Genomic DNA, 17,925 nt, shown 5'->3' on the forward strand with positions numbered 1-17,925 from the left:
CCAGACAATGGATGCCTTCAGCAGAGAAAGCTGCTTTGCAACTGTTGTAAAATTCGTGAATCTGATTGGAGTATGCTTTTAATTTTAGTTGAATCCAAGAGTATGTACCAATCAGATTCACGAATTTTACAACAGTTGCAAAGCAGCTTTTTCTGTTCAACGCAACCATTGGATGCTTTCCAGTTGCGTACACTGTGTTACATAAAACCAGTTTATTGATTGCATATTATCTTACAAAGTATTTTAGATAATATGGATGCTTTCCAATTGCTTAACACATCTTGACACATATGTACACAGAAATGAGTGTACATCAGTTGGACACGGGGCAATTGGACACAGTCCAATCACAAGTCGCTGTTTCAAGGGACCCTACAAATGTCTCTAAGTACACGGTGCTGTGATTGGCTGTGTCCAAATGCACCGTGTCCAAGTGCACCGCTCCCCACAGAAATGCACAAAGTGTAACGTTGTGCACGATTCAATTGGAACAAAGTGTGTACTAATGTGTACATATGTCGGGTAGGATTAGGATTATTTTTCAACTGTGCTTATATTTTGGTATTTTTTAATAATAAATAATAAAATCTAAATAATAAAAAAGATATCCACTTCACGTCGCAAATGCCAGTCTCTTTTCAAGCCGCTACGTTTATTAACTTTAATTGTCATTAGAAAACACTACGCAACCGACTAGTAGCCCTCGAGCTGAGTACGGATGTGTAGTGTTGTGTCGACGACAATTGGAATGCAACTTGTGTCGCCGTGTGCATAAAAGTGTCTAGGGATAGTGCAATTGGAAAGCCCATTGATTCCGCTCTCATTCCGTGCTCCGCTACTCCGTTACATGGGTTCGCACCCTTACAGGTAAATCATGTATCTGTCTCTGTCCAATTTGAACAAAAAAACGAAGACAGACGTATGATTTAACTATCAGATAGCTTACCAAAAGGTTGGAACAATCGGTCTTAATAGGACACCGGCCTCAGAAGGCATTCCTGTATGGATTCGATTCTCAACGCCGAGTCCATTTCTACGTCGATGGTAGGACCGATCAAACGTAGTCGTAGAGTGAATTTTATCGAGTTTATGAACGCACGTACGGTGACGTAACATCATCCGATCTGTAGCAGCGCCCTGATTGGTCGCCTAAGAGTCGTATGATCATTTGTAATTTTTTAGTTATTACGTTTGACATATCGATGTTGAGTAAAGCATTGTGACCGATTGACACGTTTATTTCATGTGAATAAATATTGAAGGTAGTAACTGAGCACAATGGCAGACCCAGGAGGATGGGTGCCGAACCAAGAGAATGATTTTACGAATTTCCAATCTAATGACAGCTTCAATTTAAACGAAGTCAGTGGCATTGATGGTAGGTGCTGTAACGTGTTATCTTTTCAATAAATATCCTATTGTATGTGTTTAAGTGAATCTTGTCACACACATGCTTCAACATTTTGTTTTCCTATCATTTTATTACTTAACATTTTACTACTCATCAATATCTTGTTTAACTTCACCTTACTCTTACATACAACTTTTCCTATCTATTTACCAATTTACTTATTTACTTACTTTTCTATTTATTTACTTTCCTGTCTACTTGCTTGTTTGCTGTCATTGAATGCACTAGTATCAGATAACATAAGAGTTGCTTCAAGCAACTCCAAAATTTTGGAACTATCAGCTCCAAAATTAAATAATAATTTACTCTATGATAGTCTACAAAATTATATTCCACTAATTGATCAAAATACTTATGTATAGTTTTTCATATTTTATACTGTTGTAACACTATATAGATTTTATAATTTCTCTTTCTTTTTTACAATAAAAAGCGATCATCAGGAGAGAACTTAAACATATCTTTAATGTTAGTAAAAAATAATATTTAGTCATGTCTCTAATTCATGATAATCACTTGTTATATATAATGTTATAGATCTTCTTAGTAATTATGAGAATGAGTTGCTGAAAAATGAAAATCTATTCAGCGATGACGCTTTACTCTCCGAATTGGATGAACCCATACCAATGGATGGTGACACATTTGATTTCTTGACTCTCAACAATACCGATGAATTTAAAGATTTTAAGGACCCAGGCATCCTTGAACCATCAAATGCAAATGTTATGATAACACAGCCAATAACAGATAACAGTCAACCAATCACTTGTGTACAACAAGATGCATCTGTACAAAATAGACTACAGAGAGTATCAGTAGCCTCAACACCTACAGTCTTTAACTCACAGTATACTATACCTCCAAGTGTAAGTTTTAATGTACAACCACCTGTTGTAACTCTGGCTCCAGTAGTAGCTCCCCAGCAAAGGCAACTGATTCTACCAGCTAAAATAATAAAATCAGAGTCTCTTGTGTATTCGAGAGGTACACAGGCTGTCACGTCGACTTCTTTGCCACATCAGATACGCACTCTGGTAAACACTGCAAATGGGACAGTTCTAGCTACTGGTACATAAAAGTATTCCTATATATAATACATGTTCATACATATTTATATGCGTGTATATATATATATATATATATATATATATATGTATATATATATATGTACGTATATATACACATATGTACGTATATCTACATGTATATCATAGTATTGATCACAGTTATCAAATACAAATAAGATTTGTATCAAGTATTAAGTATGTATCACATACTTCAAATGATTAATTAAATTATATGTGAGAGATGTATAATTTTTGTTGCACATTGTCTCATAATTCTATTTGATTTCAGGAATTCCCGTGGTGCTTGATACTGAGAAAGTACAAATCAATCGTCTGAACACGGCTACTCACGTGGGAGTGCCGAGGGTAAGGGAGGTGAAACGCAGTGCACATAACGCTATCGAACGACGTTACAGGACATCGATCAACGACAGGATCATTGAATTAAAAAACATCATAGTCGGTGTCGATGCCAAATTAAATAAATCTGCAATCTTGCGAAAAACTATCGATTACATCAGGTAACGAGAACGAAATTTTGATTTTTTACCGTACACGATATATTGATAAAAATGACTTCTAATAATTGTGTATTTGATTTTAGATTTTTGCAAAACTCTAATACAAAGTTAAAGGCTGAAAATTTGTCATTGAAGATGGCTGCTCAGCAAAATAATCTTCGCGATTTATTGACTTGCGGGGAACTGACACCTCCGCGCTCGGACTCCAGCGAGTCGTCACTCTCACCCGCATCTCCGCCACTGTCACCACCTTCTCCATCGTCTGTAAAAGACGATTCGGACGCGTTACAGAATCTACGTCCCATGACCGCGTCGTCCAATGGGGGTATGAGGGATCATACACGACTAACTCTGTGTGGATTTATGTTGCTGTTTTTGGCGTTTAATCCTCTCGGCATACTTGTAAACAATGTTGGAAAATTCAATTACGATTACCTAAATACGAAATTGGACGGACGAACGATACTCAATTATCAAGGTATGCAAAATGTTTCCTAGTTTATTTTGACATTTTCTAATTAGACAAATATTGCTAAAAATATTAATTCATTAAAGCTAATTTACACCAGCAATAATATTATTAATAACGTGTTTTCTAGCAATGTTACTAACAAATGTAGATTGTCATTTAAGATTGCTGAAAACAATTGTTTCTAACAAATTATAAAGCAATTAAATTGTAAACTTTGAAAATTACACTGTTAATTTTGAAATGAAAAATGTTAATAATATTTTTTTTCAACATTTTGGGAAAAACATATTATTAATAAAAGTTACTTATTTTGATAATATGCTGATAGCTTTGTCACTAATATTGTCAAAAATATTATTTCTGCGACTCACCACTTAGTAGTTTGAATCAAAGGATGCTGAAAGCAAATGTTATTGACAGGAAATTAAACTAGATATGTTTTAGTAATACTGTTAAATATTATATGTTAGTGTTATGTAAGAAAGGTTTTGTCTTGACTGATTGTACTATAAAAATTGTTCAATTTGTGTTGTAGCACATTTATTAATAACATTATTAATCTTTCAAAATTTTCCAACTTTATTAAAAACATTGGAGAATATTATGTTTGCTAATAACATTGCTATTAGCAATTTGCTATTTAATCAAGGTAAATAACTTTTGTAATTTTATCGATGTTTTCCACATTGTTGAAAGTATATTTTGTTAGAAACATTTGGTAAGTCATTTTCTAGAGAACAGTTTTACTAAAAATATTTTTATTGTTATTAATTTTTTGCTATTAACATTGTTACTACTTTTTCAATGTAAACTAGCCTTTACTATATAAATCATATATTTTCTATAATTTCTCCTAATTTTGACAGAACAATCAGAATCGGATAAACTATTATGGAGCAGTGTCATTCTCTGGGTTACCAACATGATACTTCTGGCAGGTTGTTTCTGTAAATTATTGCTATATGGTGATCCCATCTTACCCACGGACAGCAAAGTTTTCCTCGAGTTACGTCGTTGGAGACGTCAGGCTGAATTCAACATGTCTAAACACGAATACAATCAAGCGTATCGGGACTTACATCAGTGTCTGCAATACTTCGGCCGGTCTTTTCCATTGTCACGAACAGAGATGTGTCTGGCTACCATGTGGCAGATAGTGAGGCAAGTGCTTCACAAATTGTGGCTAGGTAGATGGGTGATGCAGATCAACAAATGGCTGTCAAATAAATCCGAACGGCAACAGGCGGAAATGTCCGCTATGGAGATAGCTATCGTCTACCAATATACACTTTGCCTTCGTCTGTCCGAGGGAACGAGGGGCACAAATCTGTACTTTGCTCTTTGCGCGCTCAATTACGCGGAGGCTGCCGGCGAGAGCATGCCGAAGCCTCTTTTGGCGGAAATCTACGTGAACACCGCGTTATGCCTTAAACAGTCCTTCTTCCCGTACATACACAAATATTATCTAGGCAAGGCGCGTGTCCTGTTGTCTTCGTGCACCGTACCGCCGAAATTGAAATGGATCATGACCGATGAAGGTGCGAAATTCTTGGCGTCTCACAAGTGGCAGTATAAGAATCAACGACCCGACAGCGAATTCACATCGCAGAGCAGCAAAGCGGATCCTGTGTCGTATGTGGCTCGCGCATACAGGGACCATCTATTCGAGCAATGTCTACGTTTACTGACCGGCACGGCCGGAGAATGTCACGCATCCTCCGTTCTCGAGTTAGGACAAATTATTATGGCCTCTGCGGGAGTGGACGCCTGTTTCCCGAGTACCGACCAAGTTAGCGTAGCGAGTAAGTCTAGAAGAACTTTGTTTGACGACAGAAAAGAGCAATTTTGCGTCGATACGTTTCCATACTTTGTGTATTTTCTCAGTTTTCACTTATTGAATATTTTAGAATTTGCAAACATTTCAAAGTTCAAAAATTTTTAGTAAATTTGATTCATTTTGCGTAATTTTTCTAAATGTTGGTCTTTAATCGCTAAAATTTTAGGGAATATGATCAATGGAGTGCAAGTAGTTTTGAAGTGTATGCAAATTCCTTTATAAATATAAACTTGTCTTTTTTAATACAGTCTGCTCTTTCATATTGCAGCGTGTGAAGATGAAGTTGGATTATGGTGGGGAGCAGTTATGTGCGTTGCTGCGAGTTGGAGATTAGGAGAAGAGAATTCTGAAGCTTGGAGCGTCGTGGAGCGTAAATTCCCTTATAAAAAGAACTTCCAAATCGGCGACAGTAATAGCAGAAGCAGCCCGTTACCGCACGCAGTGCTCAACGTTTTGCAGGCGGCGAAACACTCATCAATGTTAGATTCCATGCGTTTCATCGAGCAAGCTGGATTATTACTCGAACAATCGATGGTGTATTATCATTGCAAAGAACAATCGTCGCAACAGATCTTGGTGAGTTATCCGAATATTTTATAGTAGATTTTCATCGTAGATACGATCTGCCAACATTATATGATTCTGTTAAACGTGACATTACGTTGGCATCGAATTGAAATAGCAGTGCAAGAACACAATAGTCGTGCGAAAAATTTCATATTTTAACATTTCGAATCTTTAAAAAATTATTCAAAAAAGCCCAAAAATATATAAGCACCAAAATTACTTGATTTTTTTTAAGACTCTTGGGTATCCGTATCGTCTATCTCTTTTTTTTAATGACGTCAGAAGCGAGGAAACGCATGCTAAAAATTCTTGCGAAATATGTTTAGATAAAAAGATATATCCACAAAATGACATTTGCAATCGATTAAGCACACCTTTAAATATTATTCCGACCACTTTTCTTTTGCTCTGTTAATCAATAACTATAAATAACAATCAATCAATAACTATAAAATTAACGTGACATACAAACTTTTTTTTAACTAAATTTCTTCATTATTTTGTCATATTTTGCGATTACTTATTGATTGTTAGTACAAAGGGAAAGTGTACGAATTTTTTTTTGGAGGCGTGCTTAGTCGATCCCAAATGTCATTTTGTGAATATATCTTTTTATATCGACGTATTTTGCAAGGATTTTTAGCATGCGTTTTTTCTTTTCTGATGTCATTAAAAAGAGATGGATGATATAAAACTCCGAATACTCAGAAGTCTTAAAGGTCAGCATATAGAATGGTCTTGGATGCTAAATATATTAATTAACCACGTGTTAACTGGAATTTAATGCCAGATTTTTCTCAATCAAACTTTGAATTATACTCGATTTATTCAGAGTTTCATTAAAATCATTGTTTGAGATATATACCTTCATTATTCATTAGCAGCTCCAATTAACAGTTCTTGGAAAATCCACATTTTTTATCGCTTATAACTTAAAACTTACCGGAAAACCTCGACATTTACAAAGGAAAAGTTGATTGTTTAAATTAATCGTTTATCTGTTACAAGTGTGCATTGTAGTTGCATTGCATGAAATACAACTATGCAATACTTCTACAGTGCAACTCCTGTGGCAGGTCGCAGCACCGTACAGATAGTTGTGTGTGTTGGCTGTGAGTCGTGCGTGCATGTATATAAGCATCGTCACTCGCTATATTAATCTTAATCTTTGTTCTCGCCTTTTCAGCTTATTCAGTTATGGGTTTGCGATTGGCTCCTAGAATTACGTATGGCGCTATGGCAAGAATTGGACGCGGAATTAGACAGATCAGCTGCGAGCGTGTCACTCGCAAATTTCCAACGTGATTTGGCATGCCTGAGGCAATTGTCTCAACATATTCCAGTAAGTAGATTACTCAATTGAGATATAAATTGTCTCATTGTTTTATTTATTTATGCAGCCGGTGACAATAATTCGTAATTTATGTCAAAATAAAAAAACAATAAATATTTAGTGAAGCAATATTAATATATAATATTAATATATTTGTCACTGCGCGTACCATAGTTAGAAATAAGATCACTCTTAAAACATTCACTTCTTAAAACATTAAATATTTATAACATTAAATATTAATATGCAATATAATATTATATATGATATTGCAATAATATATAATGTAATTATTTTTTTATGGATATTTTTATATAAACTTTATAATATTTTATCCATTTTACATATATTAATACATAATTTGTTTATAAAATAATATGACTCGTAATCCTTACCATGAGTCAGACTCGTGTTTATTTTGTTTGGCTTGTAAATTGCATCACGAGTTTCATTCAATAACATAAGGCAAAAGTTAATAACATAAATTAATTTCCTAAAATTGGATAAATTAGATTGATAATAGCCAAGCCGATATGTGTATCAAGTAAATCCAAAATATATTCAGTTTGTAATATGTTTATTTTCAGTCTGTGCTCGCACGAGTATTTCTGTACGAGGCTGCGGCACGTATTATGGCCGGCGCGACACCAGTGAAAACTCAGATCCTATTGGATCGCAGTTCGCATCACAGGAATTCACGCTCTTCTATCATATGCGGCAAAGATCGATCGCAAGAACAGAGTAACGGTGAAAGGGAGCATGCTGTCGCGTTGTATTTAACCTGCAGGTACTTGCCGACGCTGCTGTTAGTGTCGCCTGGTCAACGTGACGGTATGCTCACTGAGGCCGCTAAAATGCTCGAACGTATGGGAGATCGAAAGCGCCTCTTAGAGTGTTACAAGTTAATGCAACAATTAAGTTCCACTATCAGTGTCAATTAATCATTGTCTGATAGTTATGTGCTTTTTACGTTATTAACAATATTATGAACATAATTTTGTATAATTATATAAAAAAAATGTGTATGTCAAGTAATTTAATATTGCTGTAATAATGGATCTTTTCTTGATTAAAGATTTTTGTAGAAGTTAGAGTAAGATACTCTAGATGAAAGAAAGAGTAATCGAATTAGATAAATATATATATATTTAATATATTTTTTTTATTTAATATAAATATAAATAATATGCTAAATAATATGTTAAATGTTATTATAGACATAAATACAAATCAGTTAAAATTCTATTTTTGTCTATTAATACAAAGTAAATCAAAACTGAAGTTATTTGATGAGTCGCATTTTATAATATCATAAGATTGAAATACACAATTTTTAATATGTAATCTAATAGTCATATTTGTAAAATATAAATTGGAGTTAGAAAAAACAATCGTAGAAAAACAATCTTTGAAATCAGATTTGGCAAAGAGAATATAAGATATATATATAAGATTAGGAATATAGAAAAACATAAGGAGTAAAACTTAAACCATAAGCAAATTTATTAACTTCAATGAATAATTCTTTTTACGATCCAAAAATAATAGATTTTGATTGATAAATTTTCCTTTTGACTTTGAATGTTCATCTTTATCAAACTTCTCTCACTCGTGATTAAGTATGGAACATATCCAAGAAATCGTAGACTACCTATATTATTTACAGAGAGAATTCGTGCACTATGGCCAATATTCTGAATCCTCTTTTATCGATTAAAGTGCCTTAAATGTAGCCTCTCAACCAATCAGGTAGTTCCTAAGCCTCTTTTAGAGGCACTTTTATAGATAAAAAAGGATTCAGAATATGGGCCATTGGCTGTGTAGTTCATCTGCACATTTCATAGAGGCGCTTAGTAAAATACCAATGTAGTTTCGGGGTCTTCGCGAGAGGTCTCTACTATCACTTCTGCAGCCTAAAGTCAGCCGCACACAATGCTTGTTTCGTGCTGGATTGCTTGCTAGATGGAAGTACTCTATTTTGATTGGTGCATTTCCATCTATCTTCAGGAATACACCAATCAGAACAGAATATTTTTATCTAGCAAGCTAACCTGCACGAAACAAGTATCGTGTGTCGCAGCCCATGATTCCTCTCTTCTTTATGTCGATGATTTCAAGTCCTTTCTTCCGTAACAGCAGGAAAACCAATTCGTTCTCGTAAGTTCTTCAATATTTAGATATTATGTTTTAAAATCTAGGTCTTGAATTTAAATATTTTTACATTATATATATTACGAGAAAATATGAACTTTTGTTCATTGATATACAGTTGCTTTCAATGTGACCGATAAGTACCAAATACCGAATTAGATTCATTCAATTGCACCACGTGAATCTTATGTTGCGTTTCTCATCGTGCGACTTTTATAAAAGTCTTATAAAAGTCCTTCGCACAATGACGAGAAAAATTACGTTTTCTACAATTTGAATTTTTTATAGCTTGAAACAATATCGCTTTTGATCCGTTCGAAACATGCAAAAGATTTATGATATCTTTTAGGTTAGGTATTTGACATATTAATTAAAAATTTCTATTATATCTTTATTACAAAAAATGTTCAAAGCAAAGATAAAAATATTTTCTATGTATTAAGGTGTAAACACATCATTTTTCTCAATTATATATGTTTGGTTTTTACTGCTTTTTATTTATCTATTTGACATTAAAATGCTGGGTATATATTGCCGTTAATCCTGCTTCTTAAGTTAAAATATGGAGATATGGAAAAATAAAAATAGTTTATTTCGCTTATGTCTATAGTCTAACCTTCTCACATCGGAAGTATCTCTCTTAAGATGATTCCGATGTAAAGGAATATAGGTGTAAACGAAATAAATTATTTTTATTTCTTACTCCAACTTGCGCTAAGCTTACTTCGCGTATTGTAGATGAGCCTTTAGCTACACGTGTACATTCGAGAGCGAAATGGTTTGAGCATTGTCTACGCGCCTATAGAGCTCATCAACGTCGTGCATACTGGTTTGTTAATTTTCTTTCATTAATTTCTTGAAATTTTACGTAATTATTTAAAAAATGATGCATACTTTTTTGCTCAGGTTGACATGTACTATCTGTACATATGAATTAGCTTATCTTGTGTCAGATCTGCATATTATAGAATAGTTATACAATATATATAATTAATCAATCAGTAACTGTATTAAATGGAAGTTAAAGCTTAGTGATTTTTTTTATCTATCAATGTTATAAAAATATACTCCAATCACAATCATTAAACCTGCTTATTAAACACTGGCCGTTGAACACAACCAATGAATTGTATGGCAAAAGTACCAATACATAAATATTTACTTATTATTTTGATTTTTAAATATGTGTATTAAAACTTTCAATATATAATATATATGTATACTATATTAGTACTATATTAAATATATATATATGTTCCATGTTAAAAATTAAATATTTGTATTCAAAGACGATAAGAATGCCCATTACACGATAAGAATGCCCATTATTAGCTATGTGTCCAAGCATTGATATTTTTACTTGATATTATATTATATAACATGCTTTTTTCATAAATATCTTAACATAAGAAACATTTGTCAAGATTAACTGCAATATATATCCAGCATTCTAATGTCAAATAGATAAATAAGAGGCAGTAAAAACCAAACGTACATATAAGAAAAATATGTTTACACTTTAATCATAGGAAACATTTTGACCTTTGCTTTGAACATTTTTTGTAATAAAAAAATTAAAGAAATGTTAAATAAATATGTCAAATATGAACATATGTGCCATGGAATGCTTCAACTTTTGCAACAGAGCTTTTCTTCCATCACATTTTAATGTCGATGGCAGAATGAAATTGCTCAACAACAAGCACTGAATTTCATTGACTACTATATAATGACTACTATATAAATCATTGCCAATAATCTCATAGTGAACTTTCTTTTTTATATCTGACATAAATTTGACATTTTTTGTTTGTTTAATTTCTCTTGATTTTTCAAATAATTTAATTAGAAATTTTCCATATCATGTTGAAGAGAATCCAAAGTAAGGACCAAAACATTCGATATTATTCATTAATTTCTCAATCACACTAATAAATTATATATAACGTTCTGTTACAGATTGAACTATTAAAATGACCAATTCAAAAGGTTATAGACGAGGTACTAGGGATTTGTTCTCACGCAAGTTCCGCAAACATGGAACCATCCCACTATCAACATACATGAAAGTGTATAAAGTCGGCGATATTGTCGATATTAAAGGCAACGGCGCTGTACAAAAAGGCATGCCGTATAAAGTATATCACGGTAAGACCGGCCGTGTATTCAACGTCACACCTCATGCCTTGGGTGTTATTGTCAACAAGAGAGTTCGCGGACGTATTATTGCCAAAAGGATTAACGTACGCATAGAACATCTCACACACTCCAAGTGCCGTGAAGATTTTCTAAAAAGAGTTAAAGAAAATGAAAGATTAAGGAAAGAAGCAAAGGAGAAGAATGTACGCGTTCAGCTAAAAAGGCAGCCAGCTGAACCATCAAAAGCACATATAGTATCAGGACGTGAGGCACCCATCTTGCTTGCGCCAATTCCTTATGAATTTATTGCATAAATATTGAATAAAGATGTTTTCAACATATAAATTAGTTATCTTTTATGTCTGTTATACAACACAACCCATAGTTGGAACTATCAAAACTGTTTTAGAAGTATTTATATCATACTTAAAAAGCTAATTTGTTTTAAATCTCCGATTGTAGATATGTAGTTGTATATATAACATTGGTAAAGAGGAAGGAAAAAAAAGAGTATTTTCTCATAACAATATTTTTATTCTCAGTCATATTTTCTTTACATTTGTATAGAATCTGATAGTGCTTCCAACGTTTCTATAACACTGGACACGCAAGTTATCGCAATAATGTAAATAATCAAGTTCACATTCTCTTCCAGACAGACTAGTACCAGAAATATAAATAAATATAAAACAGTACATATAAATTGCTCGCAATTTTTCTTTCAACATTAAACAATTAGCGGCTTATGGGCGAAAAATTCTAAAAAAATTTTGAGTTACTTTATAGTACAAACTATAAAGCTACAGCTAACAGCTGAGACTGTATCGCCACTTGCTATATTCTAGCAGCCCAAAATGTGATCAAACGTATTTATACACAATTTTCATAAATAAACCGATACGCCATTAGAACATTCAAAAATTCACATGCACTGTATTTTGTTAAAATATGAAATTAGCGTATAGGAGTGCTTAACTTCAATTACTATTTATACTAAACTTTAACTACAATCTCGCGATTGATAGAACAGAATGTAACCAGTTTCAGAGCTTTTCTGAATATCTGATGTGAGTCCATAAAAATCTTCTATAGTTGACGCATCGATTTTCTGAAAATTACAGAGACATTCGCATTTTCCTTCTTAAGTTCTTTCCTAGACGTGATAATATTCAAGAATATTACATAACTTTCGCATAATATACTTACATCGACCATATCATCGTCAAAGAGCAACCAGAATCCATGACTTTTAACTATAGAAATGTAATGCCCCCTGTTAGGCCCACTTCCACAATGTATCACAACTGCCACCAGATCATACAAACGATCTGGGTTTACAGCATCATCGCTCTATTGAAACGAGAGATTCCGTGATATAAAGTATGAAAATAGTTATAATTAGCGTACATAATAAAACTGAGAACGTCGAGTTTGTACATCAATATTATTACATTGTTTTATTGATTGAAAAGAACTTTCAACTTATTTAAGAATATTTGTTACATACTTTACTATGCATATTTGTGAGTACTATTTTATATATATTTTGGATATATTCTAATGTGATTTTTTTTTAGAGTTGAACGCCGTTTATTGAGAAATTGTAAACGAGGAAACTTACGGTATTGAAAAGTCTGAGCTCCAGTGGAAAGACTACCCTGTGTGATACTTTTATATGACGATTATACTGTTCTACATATTTAAACCTTTTCAGGTGCAACGCTAGGATCATAGGTAGCTTTTTAACTCTCATCCGTTTCTGCAATTTAAAGTGACAATTATAGTTTCGATAAAGTGCTTCGTAGCGGAGATTGATACTCGAATGTAACATCAGAGTTTTACGACTTGAATTTACATCATTGAGATTTTGTTATCAGACATTGGTTTAATACCTGAGCTTCTTGATAACTGCTGCAGTGATCGCATTTAAATTTGTTGTCGCTACACAGGGTCTCTGTATTGGAGAAGCATCTGAGGCAGTGTGTGATCGAAGTATTCTGGTCTACGTCGACTTGTAGATCAAAGAAGTCCTCGTCTTTGCTAGATACAGTCTCACAGTTAAGGCAGCGTGTTTCCGAGGTCAGTATCCCTTGAAATATTTCGTGAACCCAAGTAGGCTCGGGTGGTGAACCAGCATCCCCTGCCCCGCACTTACCACCAGCTGGCTTGCTCTGAGTTCTCTCTGCTAATGTGCCGGATTAAACATGTAAAAATATCTTTCAGGCAGTATTAATGCAACTGAACAAGCCAAAAAACTTACCCAGGATAATTTCATTTATATGGTTTATGAGGAAGTTCAGGAACTCGTGTGCATCTTGTTGCATGTAATTGTCAAATTCCTCTGAAAGAGTAAATAATAAAGTTACCAAAAGAAACATTACAGTGAAACATATATAAACAAGTAAACACACACATTCATATATTCTTTTCTTTTTTCATCACACTGACCTTTCTCTTTTCTCAATCTGGCTATAAACTTTTTCGGTGCTATAGAACCTACTTTCTTCTTTTGAGTTGCAATACTGTAAAACAAATCCGCTAAACATGTTAACAGTGTTTCCTTGGTTCGTTTGTTTCTAGCTTTGTATTCTAAAACTCTTTCTCTAAACGGTCGACAAAAATATAAAGCTTGCAACACCGAGTTGCTGTAACAAGTGTTACCAAACTGCAAGAAATATATTTTTATTAAGAATTTGGTAGAATCTACAAGTAGAAAGAATTTTTGGTTTTTTAATTAATTCCAATGACACACAAACAGGATATGTATTGATACTTACATTAACTAAACCAAAATAATGTTCATTAGGTGGAAACTGATCAGAACCAATATCTCTTTCCAATTGTGATATGTTTGCACCCTAGAATCAGAATTGAAGTTATTAATTATATCACTATGATTAATTATATTGTTATACATAAGCACATAATCATTAAGGTCCAGTTCCACATCTTACTTTAACCCATTAAAGGCTTATTCAGATCAATTTGCAGACTGCATTATTTATATACAAAGAAATTGACTAATCTAATGTAAAATTTGCCTCGTATAAGAAGCATCCTTTTAATGCATGAATCATGATTAATTGATTTTCCTACACATATAGAATATATGTTTATGCAAGTTTGGCTAAATAGGTTTTTAACAAGTTACCTCTAGTTAAAAAACGCTGTGAAACCAGGCTATGATACCAATCAGATTTAGATATTCCATAAAATAAGTTTACAAGTATGAAATATATGAAATTGCAATAGTATACTTAAAGATAAAATCGGTATTAATCATGATATCAGTCTGTAGAAAAGTATGAATGCAAGACGAGAAAATGCGAATGAATCGCTGTGTTAAAACTATGCGATTATTCGTGTCGAAGCTGTGTATTTCCACTTGCTCGCGACACAAGACACGCTTGAATGCATACTTACCATTTTACGATTCAGTAACACAAATGGAACACTGACAAGCACTTAGCACGGACTTCAACAGCGGCATAAACTCCATCGTATCGCGGACTTACAGAGATTTATCGCCTAGAGTGTTTCCATCGGAGGGATCATTACAGCACCGATTTAATAGCGCTTCCCGGCTCGTTCCACGTGTCAAACGTGACGAACGTCACCGCGACGTTTTGTCCGCGAGCAATTTCGACAATTCCAAGATCGAGAGTCGCGATCGCGCAACAATTGCGCAGCACGGCGTGTTGCGCTTTTTCTAACGACCGATAAACTAGAACGAACCTAACTCCGTTCTCTCGTACCAAGCGCGAGTTCTCCGCGAGTAGCTAAACGTACACCTCGAGGCAAAAAAGTATGAACACTTTGGTCTCGATGCGCTTCGAAACGTATCCAGTATCCAGTAAGAAAATTTATCTCTCGAGAATTACTCAAAAATGTATTCTCCTATTGGCTATCAACTGTATTCCGAAATACGCCAAGATAGAAGCATTCAAAACTTCTGTTTCCGACTGTATCATCAGTTCATCCGCTTCTGTAGAGCTATGTTCCAAAATCCTACTCTGCGAGTAAAGTAACGTTTAGAGCCGATTGTTCCAACTTCTTGGTAAATTACTTGACAGTTAAATCATGTGTCTGTTTCTGTCTAATTTGAAGAAAAAATAAAAACAGACATATGATTTAACTGTCAGATAACTTATCAAGAAGTTGAAACAATTAGCCCAATTGTTATGTAGCCAATGTAGCCAATCTGTTGACATGTTCAGTTTCATTTTCAATATATGGCTGAGCACACTGGACAGTTGAGTAGCTCTACGCCATTACTTAATATGTTGACATGTGTCGTACGACAAGCTTGTCGGACGTTCTAATTGGCTGTCGGATAGAAAATTTCTGGGATACTTGGAGGAAAAGTTAGGAATTTTAGGAAAATTCTATCTATTAGCCAATCGACGTCCGACAATACTTGTCGTATGACGTATATAATATGGGAGCGGTGCACTTAGCACGGTGCATTTGGACACAGCCAATCACAGCACCGTGTACTTAGAGACATTTGTAGGGTCCCTTGGAACAGCGACTTGTGATTGGACTGTGTCCAATTGCCCCGTGTCCAACTGATATACACCCATATAATATTTGCGCAATGCAAACCTAACATATAGAAACGAAAATTGGAGATCAGGCTATGGTTGGCAAACCTGTAATCAAGAAAGAGAGAGAGAGAGAGAGAAACCTACATACATATGTCAAAACACAATTCGTATCTCTTTCACGACTCAGCTGACAAATTTTATTCCATCAGCTGTAATTTTGCAATAGTGACATGTTACGAATTTTTAACGTTGCAAGTTACAAATGTCCTTTCAGCTGTAATTTACACTTAGCGGTAAGCTGCAACGATTGATCTTCATTAAATAAAAACATCCGGAGGCAAATATTTTCTCACTTTGCTGAATTTTATTTTTCGCAGTTTATAAAATTATATAATTATTTGACCGGTTGTCCTTTGTAATAAATATATTTTGTATCGCAGTGCGTGCGTGCTTCAACGGAAAGTAACAAAGGTTTTTCGGAAAAACTAGCAGATGGTCCGCAATTTGAGGACTTCCTCACAAACGATGTCAAGAAATATGATGGAAAGTTGAAGTTGAACAAAGGCGAGTCAGCACGACTGAGGTTACCACCATGGTTGAAGACTGAGATACCTATAGGCAAAAGTTACAGCAAGATAAAAGCACAAATGAGGCACTTGCGTTTGAGTACAGTCTGTGAGGAGGCCAGATGCCCAAACATTGGAGAATGTTGGGGTGGAGGCAGTCATGGTACAGCAACTGCTACTATCATGGTTTGTTTAATAAACCATTGGTTGCATATTGCATATTTCATTATTTCATTCAAGCATAACAGATTTTTTAAAAACAATACGAATAGCATTTTCATGTTTGTTCATTTGATTGTTCATTAAAATATCTATAGTCAAGACAGTAATAATTAATTGCCTAGCTAATGGGGGATACATGCACTCGTGGTTGCCGTTTTTGTTCTGTGAAAACTGCACGAACACCACCACCGTTGGACATAGAAGAGCCAGTTAATACTGCCACTGCGATAGCAGACTGGGGTTTAGACTATATTGTTTTAACATCTGTGGATCGTGATGGTTAGTTGTCTATATTGCTTTTATAAATAATAATATGATATATGATATATTATAATAATATGATTGGAGATTATAACATATTAAAAGTACATACTTTATAATGTATGTTGATTATTTCAGATTTAAAAGATGGTGGAGCTAGTCATATTGCATCTACTGTTAAGGAGATTAAAAAAAGGTACCTTATGTGTGGATAATGCCTGAAAAGTTATAATTTTGCATTATTGTTGGGTTTCATGAAAATAATCTTTGATTCATATACTATATATATGCGTGATATTTGTTAAAAGGACACATTTGACAATGTATATTGCGTTATAGAGATGTTTCATTGTAGGAGCAATATCTTGGTGGAATGTTTGGTGCCCGATTTTAGAGGCGATGAAGATTGTGTCAGTACGATTGTCAATTCTGGATTAGATGTGTTTGCGCACAATATCGAAACTGTGGAACGTTTAACTCCATTTGTCCGGGATAGACGCGCTCGATACAGGTATGACTGCTAATGTATTATTTTATTGATTTTATAAAATACGCTGCGGCAGTTTTGTTTATACATAATTTTGACACAACTTTCGACAAAGTAGTATTTTTTTGTATAATAGTACGTATCCAATACAATAATGGTTAGATGTTTAGAAATCTCTTTGATTGTAAAAGAATAGCTGTTTTTCTGTATTTGTGAGCTTTATTTATATACTAATATTTATGAATAGAAAAAAACCAGTGTGTCGCTTTAGGCTATCTTATATATATATATATATATATATATATATATATATATATATATATATATATATATATATATAT

The 17,925-nt window shown here is 33.9% G+C and overlaps 4 protein-coding genes across 6 annotated transcripts in view; 3 read left to right on the top strand and 1 right to left on the bottom strand.

Moving 5' to 3' along the window:
- The first annotated feature begins 790 nt into the window (after positions 1 to 790).
- Positions 791 to 8,304, top strand: LOC116844237 (sterol regulatory element-binding protein 1). Its single transcript, XM_032815489.1, has 9 exons — positions 791 to 1,158; positions 1,263 to 1,378; positions 1,949 to 2,482; positions 2,771 to 3,002; positions 3,086 to 3,480; positions 4,341 to 5,276; positions 5,580 to 5,887; positions 7,065 to 7,220; positions 7,799 to 8,304. Exons 2-9 carry the CDS (start codon positions 1,279 to 1,281, stop codon positions 8,150 to 8,152), a joined length of 3,015 nt encoding a protein of 1,004 aa, XP_032671380.1. The 5' UTR covers positions 791 to 1,158; positions 1,263 to 1,278; the 3' UTR covers positions 8,153 to 8,304.
- An 897-nt stretch (positions 8,305 to 9,201) lies between these two features.
- LOC116844239 (60S ribosomal protein L21) lies at positions 9,202 to 11,846 on the top strand. Of its 2 annotated transcripts, XM_032815493.1 has the most exons (3): positions 9,297 to 9,368; positions 10,101 to 10,191; positions 11,322 to 11,846. In XM_032815493.1, the coding sequence occupies exon 3, from the start codon at positions 11,336 to 11,338 to the stop codon at positions 11,813 to 11,815; it is 480 nt and encodes a 159-aa protein (XP_032671384.1). In that variant the 5' UTR covers positions 9,297 to 9,368; positions 10,101 to 10,191; positions 11,322 to 11,335; the 3' UTR covers positions 11,816 to 11,846. The 2 variants fall into 2 exon arrangements, with proteins under 2 accessions (XP_032671383.1, XP_032671384.1); XM_032815492.1 differs by lacking the exon at positions 10,101 to 10,191 and having other exon boundaries at positions 9,202 to 9,368.
- A 168-nt stretch (positions 11,847 to 12,014) lies between these two features.
- On the bottom strand, positions 12,015 to 15,364 carry LOC116844238 (ubiquitin carboxyl-terminal hydrolase 46). Of its 2 annotated transcripts, none has more exons than XM_032815491.1 (8): positions 14,925 to 15,364; positions 14,279 to 14,359; positions 13,950 to 14,166; positions 13,762 to 13,842; positions 13,394 to 13,683; positions 13,123 to 13,260; positions 12,708 to 12,851; positions 12,015 to 12,609 (listed from the first exon to the last, which is right to left on the bottom strand). In XM_032815491.1, the coding sequence occupies exons 1-8, from the start codon at positions 14,925 to 14,927 to the stop codon at positions 12,502 to 12,504; spliced, it is 1,062 nt and encodes a 353-aa protein (XP_032671382.1). In that variant the 5' UTR covers positions 14,928 to 15,364; the 3' UTR covers positions 12,015 to 12,501. The 2 variants fall into 2 exon arrangements, with proteins under 2 accessions (XP_032671382.1, XP_032671381.1); XM_032815490.1 differs by having other exon boundaries at positions 13,394 to 13,686; positions 14,925 to 15,358.
- Positions 15,365 to 16,170: 806 nt separating this feature from the next.
- LOC116844263 (lipoyl synthase, mitochondrial) overlaps positions 16,171 to 17,925 on the top strand; it is a 3,091-nt gene continuing 1,336 nt past the window's right edge. Inside the window, exons 1-5 of the mRNA XM_032815555.1 lie at positions 16,171 to 16,341; positions 16,489 to 16,800; positions 16,959 to 17,115; positions 17,236 to 17,293; positions 17,453 to 17,608. Of these exons, the coding sequence (XP_032671446.1) occupies positions 16,279 to 16,341; positions 16,489 to 16,800; positions 16,959 to 17,115; positions 17,236 to 17,293; positions 17,453 to 17,608 (746 nt within the window). The 5' untranslated portion in view covers positions 16,171 to 16,278. The remainder of the gene's footprint in view (positions 16,342 to 16,488; positions 16,801 to 16,958; positions 17,116 to 17,235; positions 17,294 to 17,452; positions 17,609 to 17,925) is intronic.

The sequence above is a fragment of the Odontomachus brunneus genome, unplaced genomic scaffold (assembly GCF_010583005.1).
Source record: "Odontomachus brunneus isolate Ranch 3 - 2012 unplaced genomic scaffold, Obru_v1 Obru_scaffold_040, whole genome shotgun sequence".
Classification (NCBI taxonomy): Eukaryota; Metazoa; Arthropoda; class Insecta; order Hymenoptera; family Formicidae; genus Odontomachus; species Odontomachus brunneus.